We start from the raw sequence: 25,089 nt of genomic DNA on the forward strand, positions 1-25,089 counted from the left end.
TCTGATTGGTCAGATGTTTCAGTCTGTTTTGATTGGTCTACTCTGCTCTGATTGGTCAGACGGCCCAGTCTGTTGTGATTGGTCTACTCTGCTCTGATTGGCCAGGCGGCCCAGTCTGTTGTGATTGGTCTTCTCTGCTCTGATTGGTTAGATGACCCAGTCTGTTGTGATTGGTCTACTCTGCTCTGATTGGTCAGATGGCCCAGTCTGTTGTGATTGGTCTACTCTGCTCTGATTGGTCAGATGACCCAGTCTGTTGTGATTGGTCTACTCTGCTCTGATTGGTCAGATGACCCAGTCTGTTGTGATTGGTTGACCACTTACATTGCGTGTCAAAAACCAAACACCCATTACCATGTCTGAATTTTAGTTCTGAATCTTCCTCAGCACTTTATACACAGTGATACGAACAGTAATGATGCTGTCGGTTTTACCATATAAATTCGAGTGCTGGTCGTCATCCTTTGGAAGTGGATGCAAAGTGGATTTTGCAGCATAGAAAAAAACGCATCGTCTCAACATGTCAATAACACGAACCAAACTCTTCCAGTCTCAGCTACAACTGCAGTGTTTGAGGGTCAAAGTAGACGTTGTTCACGGGCAGTCAATGAAGACCACATGCTACAAATCTGTTACGAACTTACATAGGTTTGTGCAGGAAGTAAGACTGTAATTGCTGATGACTCGTTTCAGGCAGTTCTTTATTTGGGAGACAATCATTATTCACTACATGAAAGGTCATATTCTAAAAAGCATAATAGGGGCACCTTAAGGGATCTATTTAGCACCAAAACAGTTCTACTACTGTTACATATCAAACAACTCTAATCTGGTGACATTTAGAAGCATTTTTCTTAAGCAAACCAGCAGAAATGGGTTGTTAAGTAACCTCACGCTGAATCACTTTGTCAGAGGGCAGCAGCAGCATCAATGACAGATGTGAGATGCAACTGGAAAAGCAATGAAAGAAGTGAGATGGTTACACAGAGGGGAAAATATGAAATCGCACTAAATTTTTTGAGGCCTGCTGCTCACTGATCTCTCTGCCACAAGCGTATGAAGTGCAGGAGAAGAAGAGAAGTATAAATTGCTCCCACATGTGCTGGTAGACACCTGATAGTCCTCTCGGTGGGTGGATGGACATTCTCTGTCAGTGACACAGCTGCGTTCTCCGTCTGTTTAACCTCGCAGCGCAAAAAGCCGTTCAGCAGGGCTTCAGGTTGTTTTGGTTGGGAGAGAAACTCTACATAAATCCCCGCTCGGCCAGGAGCTGACTTTGAGCTTTGGGTTTCTCCTGGTGTTTAGGTGTTTTTCAGTGTTATTTTTATCATCTCAGGTATTTTCTCAAATACCCTCTGAAGGGTCTCTCTTTGCCATATGGCTACGTGGGTTTTATTTGATCTTCGCTCGTTCCTCAGCTTAAGAAAACACGGCACTCTCAGAACCTATCACCGTTTCCTAAAAAATATAAAGCTGCACAAATACAAAGTTCTGTCACGAAACTCAAGATGGTGCAGGCTCATAAGTTCTTAACCCAATCTGCTTGCAATTGCATCATTCTCTAAAGCGCACAGCTGACTGGTTCCCGCTGGATTGCAGCTCAACATTCAAATTCTTTCCTATTGTTTGCTGTAGAAGTGCAGCGCCCTTTCAGAAACCCTCCACCTTCCCCAGCTCCACCTGTGTAGATCTGTACATTTTACAAGAAAATACTATTTCACTTTTTCTACTTCAATATTTCATGTTTAATTCAATGTGTTGCTTGCCTTTTCTTGTAATAGTTTGTGAAATTAGCTAATTCAGAGTGAAATTTGATGCTATTCTATATATTGTAGTTTCAATAACATCATTTGCCACAGTTCGTTAGTTGGTCTAGGATCAACCTAGTTACTCGCTATTTTAGTTGAATTGAGCACTGAGTCTTTATTTTGATTTGTATACTTGGTCATAATTTGTTTTTATAGTATACTTATTAACTTTGGTAATTGCCACTAACACAATGGATCTGTCTCAAATGGGACACTTGAAATGATCTTTTGCGTGTCCCGATTGTAGATATAGGACATAGATATGTATATGTAGATTTCACATTTGACCTCTCCAGACACATCCGCCATCTTGGAACGGAGTTTTCCAAGATTCCACAATATTGCGTAGTTATAACCAGCTAAAATTAAATTCCAGACGAAATGGGAAATGGGAATTCCTTTCACTGGAGAGAATGTGTTGGTTTGCGTTTTTATACAGTATGTATTAATATTTCAGGTTTTTAAACTGATAACATTTTAATGTAGTTTTGGATAACGCCTTCGTCTGTTAGTTTAACAAAATCATCTGCTGAAGTCTACTGCAGATATATTCATACATGTTTGGTTGCAGATGTACATACTATTCAACTTTCTCTCGAGTGTCACGGACTGGCTTTGGCCGTTCCAATATGGCGGACGGCTTATGTATAGTGGCCCATAGAAACAGCCTCTAATTGAGGAATCTATGTATATATGTCTACGGATTTATGTGTTCTTGTTGTGATCTGTCAGTGAGCTTTGAAGAATGTGACGTCTGATGGTGCCATTCAGGACAGACCCGATATATGCGCTGTCCTGCAAGTCGTTTTGGAAAGAACTCAGGAACTTGATGAGAAATGCGACTAAACATCTTAGCAGACTGCGTATATAGCATCATGATTGATCGATTCCTGTTGTGTTATTGACAGCATCTCTGTTAAGCACATGTGAGGGAGATGATAGTTTACACACACATGCACGCACACGCTCGAGGCACGCTCGTGGGCCTCACACACCCTTCACACCGACCACTGTTTATTTGGTGCATAAAGCCAAGCTGGATGATAAATAATTCTTTCTCCTCCTGACCGCAGCTGCAGAAACACTCCCGACTAGCGCTGATGACATCATCGTCCAAGACCTTCATCTGCTAAACATCTTACAGTTGCATTTATGTTTATATTAGTAGCAGGTACATTCTTACCCTTGCATTTTACAGCATTCAGATCAGGATAAGTCTGTAAGACTGTGATGTCGCCTTTATGTGCCATTCCATATATATATATATATATATATATACAGTATATAACGCCACTTTACACCTCATATGAACATTCATTTATGCAACAGGCTGGCATTAATTATTTACTTTGTACCACAAGATAAACACTTGTGCATGTGGTAACAGACATTTTTCAGGGTTTTTTTTCTCTAAAGTATCTCCTTACGATGCTTGAAGCAGCCTAAGCTAACATTAAAGGGTTAGTTCACCCAAAAATAAACAATTCTGTCAGTAATTACTCACCCTCATGTTGTTCCAACCCCGTAAGACCTTCGTTCATCTTCGGAACACAAATTAAGATATTTTTTATTAAATCTGAGAGACTCACTCCTCCATAGGCTTCTAAGGGACTGAAACTTGCTGGCCCAGAAAAGTTATTAAAGAGATCGTTAATATAGTCCAAGTGACTACAGTGGCTCAACCTTAAGTTTATCAAGCGACGAGAATACTTTTTGTGCGCAAAAAACAACAAAAATAACGACTTTATTCCACTATTCATTTCCTTCTCTCTGGGCCTCGAGTGAGTTCACGTAGTGTTTTAGCGCAGCGTGTCTGTGTTGCACGTCACCACGTAGGCTCACTATTGGCCGACGCTGGTCATGTGTGTGATGTGTGTGAAGTACAACATATATATTTTATATATATATTAATATATTATATATATAAAATATATATATATTAAATGATAATAATCATATTAAATTATATTAAAATAACACTAATGTGCATGTACAAAAACCCTGATATCGCAGATGGCAAATATAGCATCCCTAATAAATACTGTACATTATAATATTGTGATGTCTAAATTTACTTGTAGCTTTAAAAGATTTCTGTATAATTTACGTGATCAGCGACTGAATTTACTTCTGAATGATAAACATACTTGATGATGAATGTAAAATGATCTGGCGTTATCGGTCACCTCAGTGTGTTTTTATTTCCAATCATGGGCTCATTTGCTGCTCAGTCGTTATATTTGGCTGGAAGACTGTGGATTTGAAGCCGTGGAGCGTGAGTCAGCTCAATATACAATCCTCCGCTGAGTTTATTCTCATTTTTCCTGAACGCTGGAGTGAAACTCTGTGCCAGCAGTTTCTTTCAGGACGAGTCTTGCCAGTGTTTGTTCAAAGCATTGCAAACACATTGTTGCCGGTCGCACGAAGGCCTGGCCAAGATGAGTTCACCGAAGGAGGACGAGAAGGACAAAAGGGAAAGGAGGGGTAACGGAGAGAGAAAGAAAGGTTGAGAGTTCACTCAGGCTGATGGATGTGTGTGTTCTCAGCCATATATCTGCAGACAACAGACTCAAATAGCAGACTTGGGACTCCTGCCTCGTCTGTTGTCTTCATCTGTTGTTCCTTCTCACTTTCTTCCACCTGTGATTTGTCGCTCATTGGGGTTCATGCTCAGTCTCAGGATGTATGATTTTAAAAGTCAGTCTGATAACTGAGAAATAGCAGATATTAAGTGAATTTAGACATCACAACATTATAATGTACAGAATTAAAACGGATTCTTATCAATTCATTCTGATTAAATCTATTCTGAGAGTTAAATTTTAGTATTTTATATACCTGTATTTTTTTAATAAGAATGGAATATATATTGGCTTAGTCTGTTATGCTTATCTGCTGAAACATGCACATAAATACGGTGAATAGAACGTGAGCTGCTGCAAGGAAAGTGTGGAGAAACCCCTAGCAGATCTAGGCAGGTGGTGCTGGGGAAGGAGGAGGGCTAGGAAAAGTCCCATGTTGCACTGCAATGAGTTGAGCGGATGTAAAAAAATAGGTGACATAGATAGAACAAACAGATCGATTGGCTGAAGCGGTCAGCTTTAAGAGAACCAATCAGCTGCTTATATATAATTTAAGTGCGTGTCACAATTGTCACAAAAGCATGCACAATTATATTAAAATATTCATAAGAATACCAATAAATGTACTGTATATATGTGTTTTTTATTTGCAAGTATATACTTTGCGCAAATTACCACAAATTTTACATTTTACACTCTTATTTACTTTTTTTTTTTAAACGCTAATAATTGAATACAATTTAAATGGAATCTTTAGCAAAATTATCATGCATTTTTCACATTTGTGTATTATAACTTGATGCCTACATTCTTGGATTCAATAAGTGCTTATTTACATTTAAATAGTATAGTAAAACAAATGTTATCGACATTAACCTATTCTTTTTTAGCACTTATCTGCCATACAATCAAAATAATTCTGATGAGATTTGCTAAAGATTACATTTAACAGTGTTATTAAATTGACGTTTTTAAAGATTAACTTTAAGTGAGCGTTAGATGATGGCAAAAGAAACGATCATGCATAGTTAAATTTCCAATATTCACCAACACATGTGATCTCTTACATGCATATCGTCCGACATACTGCGTATATTGTGCGTCCCTAATTCTCACAGCTCACGATGCATAGCCAGTTAAACAATGTGCAAAGTGCATCTTGTGTATCAAGCAATAAAAAAGTCCAATCAATTGTTCATTGTGAGCGATTACAAATCTGACCAATGCATGTTCTGGGATTCTTTCCCTGCACATCCTCTACCCCGAGGTTGAAGGTATTTGGTCCTCATCCAGCGGACATATTTCTTCCTGGATGTGAACCAAAGATCTCCATACCTTTCAGATGAGGTCCGATAGAGCACAATATGGCCCGAGAGCTACGACCCCCTGAGGGATATATATATTCAGAGACGTCTGTGCGTGAGCGCTCGCTGAGAGTGCTTTTACGAGCTGGGCGTGTGAACAGTTGATAGATGCCTCAGCGCTGGTCGCCTGTGAACTCCAGACCACGTCCAGATACACCAAGAGGAAGAGAGACGCAGGGCGTTTCACACTAGAGAGTCCATTTGACGTCAGCGCTTCGATTGTTTAGTTGGCGCGAACGCTTGTTTTCTGAACCACACCTGAGTCTGCTTGAGAACGAGTCGGGGTATGAGAGCATTCTGGCCTAAATTGCCGAAGCTATTAAAGTTGTATATAAATCAGTTGTTATAGTTGTTAATAAATCAGCTTGTATTTGCTGTACCGGTAATTGTCTTCAGGTGAGCAGCCATCTGATGCAATGAATACTTGCAAGTGTTGTTCTGTTTGAGTAAAGTTTTGGTAGTGAAAACAAATAGGCATTAGTAAATGTTTTGGGTTTTTCGGAGTCTTCTCTTCTTTTGTTGTTGGGGTTATTCTGTGATGCACATTACATTGGATTAGAGCCAAATCATATGTGAACTATGATCAGTGAAATGTGGGTTTAGGCCAAGCAATCAAAGCAATCCTGTCTTCTAGGGTGTATTCACACTTGGCATGTTTGGTTTGATTAAAACGAACCCTGGTTTGATCTGATTTCTCTGTTAGTTCGATTCATTTGAATACAGTGCTATGCATAAGTTTAGACACCCATGCTAAAGTTGACTAAAAAGAGGAATAAAAAATCATCTTTTGGAAATTGAACTTAATGCCTTAATTAAAAAAATTAGGAAAAATCCAACCTTTAAGGACACCAATTTTCTTTGTGAATGAATAATGTATCGTAAATAAATAAATGTTCTTCCTTAAAATACAGGGTGCATAAGTCTGGACACCCCTATGTTAAATTCCCATAGAGGCAGGCAGATTTTTATTTTTAAAGGCCAGTTACTTCATGGATCCAGGATACTATGCATCCTGATAAAGTTCCCTTGACCTTTGGAATTAAAATAGCCCCACATCATCACACACCCTTCACCATACCTAGAGATTGGCATGGTTTTATTTCAGTTAGCCTAATAGCTGGTTTGATTTGCATTGAGAGATGATCTTGGGTGTCTAAACTTATGCATAGCACTGTAAATGTGAACGCTGCCATCTGAACACTGGTGCCACCAAACAAACGGACCAAGACGCTGAAAAGTCTCGGTCCGCTTCCAAACAAACTCTGGTGCGGTTTGACTGAAATATGAACAACACGAACCAATGGCATGTAAACAAACCAAAACAGGACCTGATGTCACAAGATGCGACCCTAAAAAGGACAGAATGCTCAAGCACACCAGTTTTTGTTTCCGTCATAGTCGCGATGTTTCCCATCACAGTTCGGTACAGGCATCAGGACCGCGTCTCCTCGCAGCAGATCTTCATTTGTGTGTGTGACGGAGGGATTCCTGCTGCTGTTTTGAGTCCTTTACACATTTTATAAGCTCTTCACGAGTTCTCCGCTGGTCAAAATACCATCATATGTAGCTACGCACATACAACAAGCTCATTTAGTCCAGCACACAGCATTGTTTTGGATGTTCGGTAAGTTCTGTTGTGAAATATACGTAATATAATCCGACCAATCAGGTTGTGAACATATCCCTATGACCTTAGGTTTGGTATCTTTAGGTTCAGTGTTAAAATGCCGATGTGAACGCTAAATGGAACAGGACTAAATGTGTTTTTTTTTTAAGTGTGAACACACCCTTAGGGCCCTATCAACTAAGGGTGTGTTGATATCAACTTTGTTTAAATAGCAAATGCATTTGCGCCCATCTGTGCTCCCATGGGCTGCTGGTCTGAAAACGAGGTGTTTTTCAGGCGCATTATTGGCGCATTGCTATTTTGAGTCAACTGAAATAAACTGCGTTACCATTGACCAACTGAAACCTGATCTAAAGTCAATGGTGCAATTTTTTGTAATGTGTTAGTAATGTGTGCCTATAGGTGGGTCCACAACGCGCGTACACTTTGTCCCATAGATGTGTGTCTAAGTAGATCCATTTCCTCTCTTGAGAAGCGTTCAGTTTTTCTGCTTGCAAATTCCGTAAACAGCAAATCCGCCATGTCCCGAGCGCAACTGGCTTTTAAAGGGAATGGGAGATGAAACTCTGATTGGTTTATTGCATATTACTCCCCAAAACACAGCCATTACTCATTTAAGAGAATAGGGACAACTCTTTTAGAGCATGCACCGGGTGCGCCGACCATTTTTCCCATCGTTAAACTAGCAAGAGTGGATTCGGACATGCCCTAAGTGCACTTGCTCTGTGCGCTTTAGACCATGTGTTTAGATTGTTAAAATAGGGCCCTTAAAGTCTAACATTACTGAGTCTTTTGTCCAGTTCAGTTTTCCAGAGTAGGTGTTGGCGATTGAGGTCAGAATGATCGAAGCTTGAGGAAATCATTGTTATTAATGTGTGAATGTGTGTGGCGCGACTCCTCCTAAACTACAGCGAACGGAGATAAGATTCCATTCTGATGAGATCAAGAACTGCTCGCATCCAAACTCAGATCTTCACCTCCACACCCAAACTCACGCTAGTCACTCTTCAACCCATCTGATCAATACGCCAGCTTCAAAAACATAGTGACATTAGTCAGTGATCATGTCTGACTTTATCAGGCTGTTTTTCCTGTTACAGTGTGTTTTAAGGTGTTTCATTGAGGAAATATCCTGTATAGTTAAAGTGTAGCGATACATCAGGTAATAGATGATATGGTCAGTGGATAAATACAAGTTAAGATCTCACCATAGAAAATAATTCTCCACTGTTCTACTCTTGACGTCTTGTTTTTGCAACAAGCATAAGGCGGAGGTTTGGATAAAAAAAAAAAAAATGTATCTATCATGATGTACTAAAATGCTTGTTCAAGTATTTCAGCTGCAGTTTGCATGGTGCTCATAAAAATACTTAATACAGTAAATACCTGGAATGAACCGAAAGTCAGTCAGAAAGTGAATACACGGATGTCCAACATTTATTTGTGGCGTGAATGGAGAAAAAGTTTACAAATTTAAAAAAATTTATGACAGAAATTATGTTTATCAGAATGATATTTTTATCAATATTGCAATCGTATAGACGTTATATTAAAATTATAGATATTATATCATTCAGAATCAGTACACAGTAAAGATTTCTCATAGTTGTAAATAAAAGAAAGAATATTGGAGTATGTTTTACAAGAAAATACAACTTCAGTCTTTCTATTTCATATTTTCACATTTAATTCAATGTGTTACTTGTCATTTCTTTGTAATTATTTTGGTAATTTCGGAATGTAAATCCTACACCATTTTTCCCCAGTGTAAATCTTTCTGTTTTACTCTATTCTATCAAACTTTTGTTTTTTTGAGCTTTTTCTTTCCTTTAAACTTTCTTTTAAAATTTAAATTCTTTTTAAAAAATCCCATGCATGTTTATTCTGAAATGTTGTGTCCCTTTATTTATTTTAAACTTTTTTTAAATGACTTTTTGTGTTCATTGGAATTTGAATCATTCCTTTAGAACATTCCTTTCTATCAAACTTTCTTTTGAACTTTCAAACTTTCTTCCACTCTCGATCTCAACCTGTGTCCGTATATATTTTTGTGTGAGTGAGCTTTTTTCTCTTCTCTCCTCTGTTGTGAAGTGCCACTGGCAAGTAGATCAGCATCACGGTTGTTATTCCACATCATCATCTCATCAGACACCTGTACAAGACCTCGACTGATGTGTGTGATGTGAGAACTCGACCGTGGCATTTTGAGCTTTGGTTTAGGGGTCACTTCTTTGCTCGGCAGCTATTGCGATTTTCCACATGTTGTCAGTTGTTTGTTGTGGGTTCATCAGGTTCAGGACTGCCCGTCTGAGATGATGATTTAGCAGCTGATGGTGACGAGATGTTTGTTCTTGGCAAACATTTGTTCTTTAGTTATTTCCCAGTGTGCTCCTGACGCATTCTGAAGCATTGGCGTTTGCACATGGCGTGTTGTTTTTCCATAAGTTCAGAGATATGCAGGCTAGATGTGTGTTGTTTTCATGAAAGAATTACGTTACTGTACCCTGCTGAAAAGAACAGGGTGGCTCCATTTATATATATATATATATATATAAATATATATATATATATATATATATATATATATATATATATATATATACACACACACACGTGTATATATATATATATATATATATATATATATATATATATACACACATATAAGAGAGAGAGAATAGCCTAAATTTATCAGGAAAATATATATTATAGATTTAAAATATATTTATGTAAATGCATTTGAATATACTATAAATATTTGTCTATTTTTTTAATATATTTTCAAAACATTTCATTCATTCATTCATTCATTCATTCATTCATGCCTTTATTCGCTCGTTCATTCATGCAATCATTCATTCATTCATTCATTCATTCATTCATGCCTTTATTCGCTCGTTCATTCATGCAATCATTCATTCATTCATTTATTCCTTCCTTCATTCATGCATTCATTCATTTATTCCTTCATTCATATATGCATTCATTCATTCATTCATATATTCACTCATGTATTCATTCATGCCTTTATTCGTTCATTCATTTATTTATTCATGCCTTCATTCAAATTCATTCATGCATGCATGCATTCATATATTCCTTCATTCAGTGCCTTCATTCATTCATATATTCATTCATTCATGATTTCATTAATTCATTCGTGCATTCATTTATTCATTCATTCATGCATGCATTCATATATTCCTTCCTTCAATGCCTTCATTCATTCATATATTCATTCATTCATGATTTCATTCATTCATTCGTGCATTAATTTATTCATTCATTCATTCATGCATGCATTCATATATTCCTTCATTCATTAATTTAATTAATTTATTCATACATATATTCATTCATTTATGCCTTCATTTATTCATTCATTCCATTATGCATTCTTTCATTTTTTTAAATAATGACTTCATTCATATTCATTCATTCATGTACTTATATATGCCTTTATTCATTCATTTATTCATGCCTTCATTCATATTCATGCATGCATTCATTCATGTCTTCATTCAAGCATTTATTTTTTCATTCATTCATTTATTCAAATATTTGTTCATGCCTTCATTCATTCATGTCTTATATGTATTCATTCATTTATGCATTATTTCATTCATATATTCATTCATTCATTCATTCATGCATCAATGTTTCCATCTTACAATTTTGAGTTCAGTGAACACGTAAATGGTTTCTACAACTTGACCTATATTTATTCCAGAAAGAACGTTGTGTCGAACCACCATCTAGACCAGCACTAACCAGGATAAACCGGCCTGGAAATTCAAGCTAGACCCTTGGCTTTTGACCTTTCAAAGTTAATGTCTTAGTTGTGCAGAAACACACACTTCCTTTAGAAAAACTCCGCATGAAACGCAGTTCGCCATCTTTTCCCATCATTTGAACTGTTTTGCCGCTCGTGATTATGGCAGCGTTGTTATAAAAGCATCATTATGATGTTAGAGTGATTTAGCCGTCTGTCAGAGGCAGATGTCATTGACCTCACAGACAAGCCCTGATCTGTCCGCTATCACACAAAGACATCTTTAAAGGACAGGAAGAGGAGTTTTCTTTTAGGTGTCAATCGTTCAGTCATCGGGGGTTCACTGCAGACCACTGATATTTGCTTTCAACACTCTCCATTCATCTCAACCCCCAGTCAATACAAACCTCTGCTTATCTCTATATGATAAAGCAGTTTAAAAGCATTTTGCTTTATCCGTACTTGCATTTGAAGTTTAGCAAGGGTTAAGTTTGAATTCTGGCCTATTTTATGAATATGTCATACTTTAGTTATTAGAACACTAAAAATGAGTGTTATGTTTAATGCGTCTGTCTTTGTCTCCACAGTGTGTCCAGGGTCATCAGGCTAATAGAGACTCTCGTGTACTTTGGGTCAAAAATGACAACTTGCTCACTACTGGCTTTAACCAGGTAATTTGAAAGTTTTCTACATACTTAAATGAGTTTAAAAAATAAAGTTAAGTATGTTTGATGTAGATTGTACTATCACTTCACTAATTTACTATGGGTTTTCTTGTCCAAAGTGTCAATAATAGAATGTAATGTGTAAATGCACCTGTGTTCGCAGGTGAGGCAACAGGAAGTGAGACTCTGGGACAGCAGGAAGTTGACCTCTTCTCTCAGCTCGCTGTCTTTGGCCACCTCCAATGTGTAAGTCAAAGCGCACAAGTCATAGTTAGTGTGGCGGGATTTTAACTGCTTTTTTGTGGCTTGTGTGGGCAGAAATTGTGCAATCTGCAGGTGTATAAATGCGTCCGTTGGACAGAACAAAAGCCTTGTCTTTGAGAATATCTATGACTGCTTTTACATGCACATAGTTTATTAATCCTTTATTCTGGAGAAATGTATGTATATAGTAATGTACATAGTAATCATCACATAGCTATATAAATATAATAAACTGAGGCATGCACTTTAAATACTGAAGATGCTTTTGCCATTTCTTACAGTGCATTGTTAGTAATTTAACCAATGCATTAATTCTCATGTAAAAGCACAATAAATGGCAAAATGCAGGCCTGTTGTACATTGATTCATGTTCATGTCTTTTAATATTTTAATATTTAATATTCACACTACCGTTTATGAGTTTGTTTATTTTTTTGTGGAAAATAATTATACTTTTAAACAGCAAGGATACATTAAATTGATTAAAAGTGACAGTAAAGCCATTTATAATGTCAGTAAAAGCTGTTCTTTTGAAATTTCTACATTGATAATAATCAGAAATGTTTCTTGAGCATCAAATCCTCATATCAGAATGATTTCTGAAGGATCATGTGACACTGAAGACTGGAGCAATGATGCTGAAAATTCAGCTTTGAACACAGGAATGAATTACATTTTACAATATATTACAATAGAAAATAGCTATTTAAATAGTTATATATTTCACTATATTACTGTTTTACTGTATTTTTGATCAAATAAATGCAGTCTTGGAAAATCTTACAGACTCCAAACCTTTTAACAGCAGTGCATGATGAATTCCCAATCATAACATGGCCAAATATATAGTTAAAAAGTAATATAATTAAGTACAATTTCTATAACTGAATTAGGAATATTCTTGTGCATGTGAAAGCGGTCATTGAAAGAGCTGGTTGGGGAAACAGAAGGCTTTCTTTCAGTGTCGTCTCAGGGCTGGAGTTTATTTGTTGAAGTGTGTCTGTACGCTGTGATTCTGATGACCGAGGTCCAGTGGCGTGTTCGCAGACGGAGCCTGTAGGAAAAGCGTGGTTTACTCTGGTCTGTTGTGGCGGCAGGTCCGCTCAGCCGTAGAGGTGTGCATGGAGCGAACGGAGTGATGATTTTCCATGCGCAAAGACACAGAGGTCATTCTTTAAGAGCAATGCTTTGTTTGTGTGGTTTACACAGTGAGTCCTTAAACACCCACCTCTCCTGGTCTGACCTTATTTCCTCCGGTTAGACGGATAACGGCTTCTCTGTGTGGCGACGAAATCCCCCTCATAAAGAAACCCCTTATGGTATGCGCCATTGTAGGAGATTATAGGATCCATGAATATTTCACAGGATCACAGAAGACAGCCAGATTGTGTCGCCCATGAATCGAACTGGAAAATGTGAAACGATCGAGCTGTCGCCCATTTCGAAGCGGCTGCGATTCTTTTCTTGACTGGCTAGAGGTGGGATGAAGTATTTGCCATTGTTGTATTATTGGTTGACAGAGGAGAGCCAGATCATCTGGTGTCAAGCTGTCCGACATTCTTACATTTTCCACGTGTTAACACCTGCATCGAGAGCAGTTAACGCTTCGGTTCACTCCTAAAAAATAAAGGTTCCAGTGACCCTTTTTCCACCAAAATGGTGCCAATGAAGCTGGATGCTTAAAACTGCACTGTTTCCACTGCAGAAACATTTACATTATTTACACTGTAGTTGACGGACAACAGCTCCAGCCACTTTATTTTACCTGTCTGTTAAAGTTAAAATATTACTAACAAATATTAAATATGCAACCCTGGATCACAAAACCAGTCACAAGTTGCACGGGTCTATTTGTGATATAATGGTCAAAATTATCGATTTTTCTTTTATGCCAAAAATCATTAGGATATTAAGTAAAGATCATGTTCCATGAAGATATTTTGTAAATTTCTTACCGTAAATATATAAAACGTTTATTGTTGTGTGTGAATGCAGCACAATCACGAACATAAATGGACAACTTTAAAGGCAATTTTCTCAATGTTTTTTTTCTTTTATAGTAACCTCTGAGCATTGCATGAAACAACTCATAGTTGCATAAAGATGCTTGTTTTCAAAACTCATCATGCCTGTAAACTCCAGTCAGTTTATTTTTTCACAGTAGTTCCAGCATCCCTGTAATGTCTTTATTTAATTTCTTGGCCCATTTTCTAAAGTGAGCATTGGCATAATCCTCACGTCTCATAACTTTTTTGATGTGTGTATATGACTATTTCAGAGACACTTTTTTCATCCACTTATGTTTGGCTGAATTGACTCCAAATGATGGTGATTATAATGGATGGTCAGTTGTCTTTAAAAATCTCATGGCCACCAGATGTGAGCGAGAGCCTTATTTTCACCTTTCCAAATGTCTTTCCCTGTTTGCGTTTTCCCTCTCGTCCACCGTCTATTCCTTCTCCCGTCTTTCAGCTGTACTGTTTCAGTGTCCATTTAAAAACTGCCTGTTCTTTTCTGTTCATATCAGAGTGGATAGAGTGAAAGCTGATCCTGCATCAGCACTTTTACTCTTTATTTCCCTAGTTTTATTCTTTAGGACCGGCGGCTCAGAGCCGAGTTTCTCTGCGGTTAATTACTCGACTGGTTGCGATCCAGGACAAACTGGAATCAAGAAGTAAATTGGGGGGAAAATGCAATCACCACTTCCCCTCGCTAGCAAAAAAAACAGGAGGTCAGCTGTTGTCTGGTATCTAAAAATGTGTAGCGTAACGAGCCAAGAGAGATAATGCTAGTGCTCTTTACTTCTTCCGTTCAGATCGTAATCTTGGTCTTTGGCACTGCCCGCGACACAAACTGATGTCTCACTGCATTACCGTTGCAATACCAGCCAGATAATCACCTTATTATTGAGACGGCGTATGGGTGAAAACTAGAGTTTTACTGGAGTAATGATCCCTACACTATCTTTAACACTCCTGTTTGATAGCTATATCTACTTGTTGATAAAGCAATAGGACTGGGATTTCTACTGTAATGTAATAATGAGGCAGTTGAGGCAGGATCATGCTGCTAAACCTCTTTACATTCATAAATGAACATGGCTACAAGTAACGGCCCTCCTGTGGCTCTTAGTCCTTAAGAGGCATTACCCTTTAGTTTGCTTTGTTTATTAACGATTTTATGGTTCATGTCTGTTTCGTGTTGTGATTTACTTTGCAGCCAAACATTGTGGCACGCTTGATCTTTTGTTATGAGCTGTTTCTCGGAAACGGATGGAAAGTAGGCGGATTAAGTGTGTAATGTTTGTAATTCTGCAATAGTTTGGAACTGGATGAATTGGAGTTTGCACAAAGAGTCAAAACAAAGCCCTGGATCTAAAAATGCGACCCTAAAAAGGTATTAAAATTTTTTTTGACAAGGTACCATGTTATTTTTAAGGTTTTTAAACATATTTTTGGACATGTAGCATGTTTTTGAAGTACCTTGGAGTACTTCACAAATACCATGGTACATGAATTTGAATCTCGTCTAGTACCATGATACACACACACACAGCTGAAGTTGGACTTGTGGGTTAATGGATGGGTGGTTTAATTGGAATGGAGGATAACAGTCATCAGGATTGTTTTCCATATTGAACTGATTTTAATCTCAATTGGAGCTTATTGCGTTCTACACCCTTCACCCCCACCCCCGTCCACTCCCTCACCTCATAAACATAATTATAATGACTTTAATTGGACCTTCTGGCCCGGGTGCAATCAGCAAACTTTATAATTTCACTCAATTGCTACCAGCTTTTTGAGTAAACATTGGCAGCGTAGTTCACAATCCCATTTGGGCTCTCTGGAGAGAGACTTCCTCTAGGACATAAACTCAGGGAGGACTTTTCTGGACAGGCAGTTGATAATCAAAATGCTGTTTTGTGGCTGTTTGTTCCTAATAGTTGGTCTTGCTATGGGTAATGTTGGTCTGAAATGAAGGTCTTCTACGTATGTAGCTCAGAAACCATAAACTCAGCAGGAGGCTTGAGTTTCACTTGCTAATTGTCCACAGTTGTTGGAAATATCCACAAATATATGCGTCCATGCGTACTCCTTACACAAAATTGCACGTATCTTTGTCCAACTGTGAAGCATTTGAGATGTTTAAGTGTTCCTCACCAAACTCTTGATTTTATAAAGGCCTCTAGTGGACCGGAAGCCTGTAGCTTCTCAATTGACCTATGGCTAAGCCACGCCCCCTCCACTCACTCGGACAAACAGTCAACATTCGGTAACAGGCGCTATGGCAGCTGTCACAGTAGGAGACATTTCACAGGAGGCAATTGATGATTTTTGGAGACAGAAAGATTATATATCATCTCGAAGTTACCAAAAGGGCCTTAACTATGCATTGGAGGGTTATATTAATAATTGTATTGTTGAGAAAGTCGATGAAAAGCTTTAGCTCCAGACAAAGATTTACAGGTCACAGTGTAAACGTTATAGTTTGGTGCTATTTCGCTTTAAACGCTCGCTTTGGACGCGCTAATGGATTCAAAATGTTCAAGCGTCGAACTAGAGGCGATACGCGCGAATTTGACGCTCTATTCACGTTTGGTGTGAACGCAGCATAATGAACAGGCTGTGATGTCAAGATTGCAATGCTGAAATGTGTGTGTGTGTGTGTGTGTGTGTGTGTGTGTGTGTCAGAGAGAGAGAGGCGCGGGCGCGATCGAACAGTGGAAACATAAAAACATAACTTACTCCATTTTGTTCAGCTAGAAGCTAGGTTAACGTTAGCCTAACGTTACGTTAAATGTAACGTTCAAATACGTTGTTGACTTACCTTAGAACAGATTTAGACATCCTTGTTTAATTTATCCACGTTTAGTTGGTGTTGTGGTCTAAGTTACCGCACAACTTAATCCAGAGCAGACACTTATCTCGGTTGAGATGTGGCTTGGGAAAGGGTAAAAAATACACACCGTAGCCCAGCCTCTCAGGATACCTAGTGTCGGAGTTGCATGTACCCCATGCACACCGTTTGACCATTTTAAACTTAAAATGACAAGAAAAAACATAAAAACGAATGAAAACTGACTAACTGCAATGCATTTCAATGGACGTGGAAGCAGAGAATGTCTGAGTGTATTGGGTTAGCTATGCGCACTGTGATTGGCTCATCGCGTTTGGGGGCGTGGCTTAGCCATAGGTCAAATTGAGGACGTGTTGAAAGCGGATGAGAACACCAACTCCTGGATCTCCACGGGTCTTTTGTGATGAGTTTTGTTGAGTTACCGCTTTTTGGCCCTGTTTACAGCTGGTATTAAGGTGTGTTTTAGTCGATCGGATCACAAGTAGACGAGGGAGACATATTCCCATTTACACCTGGTGTTTTAATCCATCTCTTGTGTCCACTTTAAACCACTTCTGTCCTGATTTATTCGAGGGGAGGGTCTATGGGCGGGTAAATGTATGTTTTTTTTCCCAGATCTTTCGATCTAATGGATGAGATAAACTCGCGCAATTTACATATGAATGCGATTCGAAGACTATGGAAAAACATACGGAGAACAGCAGCCACAAGCCACAAGACCAGCTGAACACTGTGAGTGTGTGTTAGAAATCAGGAATGGTGAGAGAACATTGTGATTGGTGCATTTTTCATCTTCAAACCAAACTTGGGTCTTCACCCGTCAAAGTTTAAATCCAGTCTGTCTAGCGCGCTTCCAATAATGTTTACGCATTAAGTCAGTAGTCGGAGAGTAGGCGGTCTTTTGTGGCTGTTCGAACACATTCGACCACATGAGCGTTTACACTACGAAACATCCGGTCGAATGTGTTTCGACTACAACTGGAAGTGGTCGAAAGTGGACAAGCTCAAACGTCGTCCACTTGTGATCCGATCGACCAAAATGCATCTTAATACCAGGTGTGAACAGGGCCTTGGAGTAAACATTGGCAGCGTAGTTCACAATCCCAATTGGGCTCTCTGTAGACTTACTAGGACACAAACTTGTGGCGGACAATCACACCCGGACAGGCAATTGATAAGGCTATTGAGTTTAGTGGCTGTTTGTTCCTTATACGTGGTCTTGACATGGGGAATGTTGGTCTGAAATGAAGGTCTGCTGCGAATGTAGCTTAAAAACCATAAGCTCAGCAGGAGGCTTGAGTTTCGCTCGCTAACTGTCCACAGTTGCGGCAAATATCCACAAATATGCAGGGTATGCATCCATTCATACTCTTAACATGCAATCGCATGAATCAGTGTCCCAACTGTGTAGCATTTGAGATGTATGAGCTTTTTATTCAATACAGGCCTCTAGAGAACCGGTAGCATGTTGCTTCTTCTCAACCGAGGACGTGTTGTAGCTGTTGAAAGCGAGCGAGAATACCAACTCCTGATCTCCACAGGTCTTTCGTGTTGAGTTTTGAGCGTGTTTAACAGGGTCTCAGAGGTTTGGGTGGGGTTTGTTTACTTTCACTTGCCCATTCGCTCTGCTCCGGCCCCGGCACGCTCAGGCATCTGCTGTAATCGATCCAAACGCACTTTAATCAGCAGGATTGAGGGGCCTCACTAATAAACGCTCTGTTGCGTAGATGACCCCCCCCCCCCCTTCCCGCTTCCCAAATCAAACCCAGATGAAACTGCAAGGCCTGGATTACCGGCAGCTGTACTCGGAGTACCAGCGCTCCAAAAAAGAGGGGGAACGTTGTGTTTACGTTTGCCGTGTGTTGGGCCGACTATACAGTAGTTTCATTTTCCTCCCTCGGTGCTCTTTTCTGCTGTCAGTTCATTTTCTTTTGAGCTGCTTTGTGTAGATCGAGCCAGAGCGGGCGGGCAAACGGATGAGTTTTTCGGGTGCTGCGGTCGCGCTCGGATCTGGTCATGGAGGTCACGTCGGGATTCAGCTCCCAGGTGTTGAGGTGAAGCGGCCACAATTTGGAGGCCGACTGGTGGGTCAGTAGAATCTGTTAGTCATTTTGAGGCTTTTAGTTTGGAGGAATAAAGACTTTGACAGCAATTGGGGGGTGATGGGGAGCAGTTTTTTGTTGGAGACATGGTCTGAAAAGGTTTATGGTGCTGAGGTGGAAAAAGTGGGGCCGCCAAAATGTGGTACAGTACCACGGTTCTATCTTTTCTCCAGAGCTTGTGTAAGCTGTCAAAAACTCACTTGTTTTCCCCCTCATCTGTGCTTTTTTTTACCTCGTGACCTCCAATCCACAGTCCAACTCAAACGCAATGGGATTCCAATTAAAGGGCGCATGCCGAGGAGTATTAAAGATCTCTTGGGCCTTTCTGAAAGATGAATGTGGAAATATTTGACAGCTGGCAGTTAAAATCCCCCATAAATCCCCGGTGTCTTTGTATCCGTCCCGCAGGTATTTTCAGAGTGTCTGTGGAATAAGTCCCTTTCTGTGCCTTTGAAAAAGAATAACAAAAAGTAAAAGGAGATGAAAAACACTCCCTTTTCTACCTTTTTTTCTTGCAAATATGGTTTTAATTAGGAATTTTGTCCTCCTTCCATCCATTGAGCTGTTGTTATTCTTATGTGGCTTTTTAAACTGTCCTGATGCTGGTTTGTTGGGTGGGAATTGTTTCGTATTGTTCCTTCTGGGTTTTGGCTGTGTGTTAGACTGATTACAGTATAAGCTTTTTCATTTGTAGTAGCGTGTTTGAAGAGTCTAAGGCCGTGTGTCCACCAAAGCGTTTTTTCACGCGGCTGGCGCATTTTTTCAATTGTTTTCAATGGGAACGCCGTGTTTTTAAAACACCATGAGCGTAACGAGGCGCTGAGCGTTTTTTTCACGCTGAAGCGCTGAGCGTTCGGCGTTTTTTACAGGTCGCCGAGAGTTGAAGAATGTTCAACTTTGGGTAAAACGCAGCGCTCATCACTGTCACTTTTTACCCAGCCGTCCAATCACAGTGGAGGAAGGGCGGGACTAATACCACACCGACCAACTGCCACATTCTGCTTGTACAACGTCCACAGATGACAACAACAAGCATATATATATATAACAAGCATTAATAATAACGGAACAAAATCATTTAAAACAAGAGCCAGAGAAAATACGTTACATTGTATCGACATTTTAATATAGAATCAACACAGAAACAAAATATGTGTGAATACTAGTAACACTTTCTCGGATATTCTGTATCATAACAAGCAGTGTCTCAACTGAAAAAAACGCAACGCTGCCAAAACGCTCTCAACCATAGATAGGCGTTTTCAGCTGGCTAAAAACCCCTTTGGTGGACACACGGCCTAACAATGTAAATGTATAAGAGCATCTCCCCGTTGCCCCATATACAGCCGTTAAAGGTTGTATCAGTGATTTCAGGCCCCCAAAAAAATGATCACATTCATCTAATCTTTCCTAACGATCCGCTAGCTGCCCGCCCCATAAGCATGCCGTCAAAAAAACGCATCTCTGTAGGCAGCCTAGGCCCCCTGTCAGTGATTGGTTGGAACACTATTTGTTTTGGTTTTAAGTGGTTGGTGAAACCAATTGTTTTTGTGTGCAGATCTCAGAGCCTAGGCTGCCTACAGAGATGCGGTTTTTTGACGGCATGCTTATGGGGCGGGCAGCTAGCGGATCGTTAGGAAAGATTAGATGAATGTGATCATTTTTTTGGGGGGGGGCCTGAAATCACTGATACAACCTTTAATGGTCATGTGTTAAATACATCGTTTCATGATGACATTCAGCCATTTAAATATTTATAAATTGTGATGTTGTGCTTTATTTTGGAAATGAATCAAATCAATATTTCTTTATTTTTTATTTTTTTTTTACATTGTTTTACAAAACTAATATATTTTACTTCATATTTTTTTTTAATATTATGGTTTAATTTAGTAAAATAAAATAAAATGGTTTGAAAATAAATTTTGGTAAAATTTTAATTTATATATATATATTTTTTTTTAAATAGAAAACTTGAAAATATCTGACTTTTAATATTTTGGTTTTATTATAGAAAATACAAAAAAATATATTTTAAAATTGTAATATAATTTTATATATTTTTTTATGTGATTATATAACTTGGAAATGTGAACTTGGAAATATCAGTGAATTTTAATTTTAAAGTTTTATTTTGGGTAGGAATCAGATACAATTAATAATAAATAATAATATTATATATTATCATTATCTCATATATTATCATTATCATCGTTATATTATTTGTGTATGTTATTATTATTAGAAATATCTGGAAATATTAATATTGTGGTTTTATTCTGTGTATTTCATGTACTTTGGCACTCCACGGTACAGTGACGGAATCAAATGTTATTGTTAAATGTTATGTAGATATACGATGGTATAGACTGAACTACAGTATTCCTGTCGCTCAAACAGCGGAGCTAGCATTGCTCTGTCCCCACTATATATCCCTCTCTTCCTTTGTATGTCTTTTTCCAAAGTGTCTGTGGGTTGGAGCTTGGTTATGAATGGATTGTAGCTGCGTGCTGAACGACCGTCCTCCACACACGGACACCAGGACTAGTGTGTTTCACATTAGTGAATGGTTTCCTGCGCTGCCTGGACTACAGTGGGCAATAACTGCTGCCAACACCGAGTGGCACACACACACACACACACACACACACACACACACACACTCCACTAACTTCTATTAATATATAACTATAAATAATATTAAAGCCTATTCATTTAGCTGTCTATAACTATGCATATGGTTACTGTAGTTGTATTTTATTATTTGCATTAAACATCGTTTTACCCTACCGTCCACGTCAGAACAGACCAGCAACCCATTTTGTGTTCGTGACGGAGCTGATGATGTGGATTTGCTCTCTAATAGATCGTCAAACCTGATGCCATGAAATTGTCCAGCTACTTTTTCATTTTCATCTGTTATTTGTCTCCAGAACGTCAAACACAATCACATGCAGCTGCCCGTTTTGCTGACTGTAGTTTTCCAGCTTTCTGTCTTTTTCTTTTTCTTCTTTCTGTGTCCTTAGCTGTTACCAGCATTCACTGGATGTCGTTCAGCAGAAGTTTATTAGCAAACAAGTTGTGTTTAGCTCCCGACAAGAGGGCAAACGCGTGGCGCGGCTGTGACGTGACGGGGTTTATTTGTCCGTAGAATAACAGGAACGCATTAGTGTCAATAGAACAGCCGCTCAATTACTCGAGCGACTTGATGGACGTTTATCCCGGGCGTTTGTGGACACACCTGCCCATCATGCTCTGTTTCCACTGGTCATTAGATCAGACCTGAGCAACGCACTGTGAATGTCTTTTAGAACTTTTCCTTGGCGGATTTCAGATGGCTTGAACTTTAATATGGAACAATACAGCCATGCGGTGGTTATATATATTCAGCTCCTCACGCGTAATGGCCGTAAGTCAATCACCTGCTTGCCGTCGAGGGCGAGCGGAAGAAGTTGAGACTTTAATGACATTCCCAACTCCATCCAAGTGGGACGTGGGTGGGAAACGAAAGAATTTCCTCATGGCGAGAGCCAAAGAATGAAAAGAAAAGGTGGAGAGGCGCTTTTAAAAGAACAGCAGCGGAACGTTCATGAAGAGTTTTCCTCTCTGGTTTGTTCGTTATGCTAAAATGGAGATCGAAGGGCTTCAGAAAAGTCAGTTAGTTAGCTGGTTTGTGCTGGTTATATGTGTGGTTGAGGATCTTATGGTCAGGAGCACTAGGATGTGGATATAGATTCATGTTTAATGTGTTTTGCATTTTGACTTAGGTTTTTTTTATGGGATTTTATGTGGCTGGTTTAAATTTGAGCAGCCATGTGCTGATAATGTTGAAAGACAGTTTTCATCAGCCTGACTTGTGCTATAAAATAGATGTATGGGAATATACACACACACACACACACACACACTGTTCTGCTCAAAGACTAGCACAAATCACAGCGTAACATCCACATTGGAGCATGATTATAGTTTTTACTCCTGTTTTATTACCCACTGTCTTGCTGCTGTGTGCGCGTGTGTGTGTGTGTGTGTGTGTGTGTGTGTTTGTGTGTGCGTGTGTGTGTGTGTGCCTAGCACGCTTCACTACTGCTGTGTACTCATGAACTCTTTACACACGCTCAGACAGAAACTCTGGAGCTTTAACTCTTCTGCACATCTTTGTTCAGGACCTATAGAAATCAGCAGACAGAAGACGTGCGTGTTTTGTTCAAAGTCCATCATCCCTCAAACGCCCACTATGTCTGATCTTTGTCCTCGCTCCTGTTCAGTGACGTTCCAGACCAGTATCCATCATTCTTTGGGTTTGTCCAAGCAAATTATGTCTCTTCTTATGTCTTCTTATGTCTATGTGGTGTTTTTAATATGCTTTAAGACAAACCATGTGTAAATTCATAAGTCAACACCATTGCTGAGTATTTTCTCCTTAAAACTGCAGTGAACCAAAGACAGTCTCAAAAACACGGTTTGAAATCGCTGGTGTTTCTGACGTCACAAACTACCTTGTGATCAATCAGATCATGGGGTGGTGTGGTGCAATGGATAAGACACATGCCTTTGGTGTGAGAGACCCGGGTTCGAATCCACTGTGAGACACCAATGTGTCCCTGAGCAAGACACTTAACCCCTAGTTGCTCCAGAGGCGTGCGACCTCTGACATATATAGCAATTGTAAGTCGCTTTGGATAAAAGCGTCAGCTAAATGAATAAATGTAAATGTAAATCAACGAGTGATCGTCAACGAGTGGATCTCTGAGCTGGAGTGAGTGAGTGGAGGCGGGGCTCATTTGCATATTTATAGAACCGAGTATACTAAATGAGGCGAGGCTGTAGAGTTACATTCAACCTATTTTAAGGCTTTTTATATTTCAAACTATGGAAAAAAAAAACGTTTAAATATGTAATTTTGGTGATTTAAAGATGAGTTTAAGGGATAAGATTATTGACTACAGTGGGACTTTAAGTTGTTTTTTTATTATTTATTAATAAATAATCACTATTAATAATATTTATGACATTTAGTTTAGTTTTCAGTCATTGTAAGATTTAGTTTCCTTTAATGTTTTTATTATTATTATTATTATTATTTCTAGTTTAATTTCATATAAAAAAAAAATTTTTAGATTTAATGGCTGCCGAAGTTAACTACACTAACTAGTAAAAAAATTTTTTTTTAAATATTACAGTAAAAATAGATTTTTATATTATTATTAGTATTATGAAAATGTACTTGAGTTTAGTTAAAAAATATATAAAATTAAAATAAAAAACAGATATTTATATTTTTTATTAGTATAATGAAAATGTACTTTATTTTGTTTTTTTGTACCATGAATGTTAGCTTTTATTTTTATTTCAGTTTCATTAAGTTTTTGTTTAGGATGATAACATTTGTCTGGCTTGACCCTCTGAGGTTTTTTTTACATTAAAGTTTCACAGCTTGATCTGTCCCTTATTCTTCGTCTTCCACGAGAAGTGTTTTGCTGAGACGGCGACCGTTTCGCTCTGTCGCTCCTTTAGCTCAGTTATGAATGTCTGTCTTGTGTTGCTACGTCTTTTTGTACTTTCCCCTGTATATAACACTCTTCTTGTGTGCTAGCAGGCGGTGAGACCACACTGTCCCGAAGCCCACCGGAGAAAAACTGCCCCTCGATTTAAGCGAGATGGAAAAGAGTTTAAAAAAGAAAGGCTTCTTTTTAAAGCAGAAAAACCCCTGTCGTAGAGTGCGCACGCACGCACAAACATGACACTTATCTCAACCCGTACTTTTGCAAAACCACCTTACTGGAAGCGGCCCCGAATAAACACACACCTATCCATGTGAGCGAGGACGGGAAATGAAAAAACCTGGCTGCGGGAGCTCCAGTGTTGACCTTCCCGCGGTTCATTTTAAATTACATCTCTTCAGAGGTAAAAATGTTGTGGTGAGGATCTGACTTTCCCTCATGCTTCTCTCTCTCTCTCTCAGGAGATGGATTTAGAAGCTGTTGTGGTCGGGGGGCATTAGGGCTGATCTGCATTTTCCACAGGGGAGTGTTTCGGCGTCTC

General features: G+C 38.9%; 1 protein-coding gene and 1 long non-coding RNA gene across 2 annotated transcripts in view; one reads left to right on the forward strand and one right to left on the reverse strand.

Moving 5' to 3' along the window:
• The window catches only part of LOC311278113, a 415,099-nt gene that overhangs the window by 309,418 nt on the left and 80,592 nt on the right, over positions 1-25,089 (reverse strand). The gene's annotated exons all lie outside the window — the stretch shown is intronic.
• coro7 (coronin 7) overlaps positions 1-25,089 on the forward strand; it is a 162,529-nt gene that overhangs the window by 56,871 nt on the left and 80,569 nt on the right. Inside the window, exons 8-9 of the mRNA XM_084388286.1 lie at positions 11,741-11,824; positions 11,982-12,064. Of these exons, the coding sequence (XP_084244412.1) occupies positions 11,741-11,824; positions 11,982-12,064 (167 nt within the window). The remainder of the gene's footprint in view (positions 1-11,740; positions 11,825-11,981; positions 12,065-25,089) is intronic.

The sequence above is a fragment of the Rutilus rutilus genome, assembly GCF_951802725.1.
Source record: "Rutilus rutilus genome assembly, chromosome: 1".
NCBI lineage: Eukaryota > Metazoa > Chordata > Actinopteri > Cypriniformes > Leuciscidae > Rutilus > Rutilus rutilus.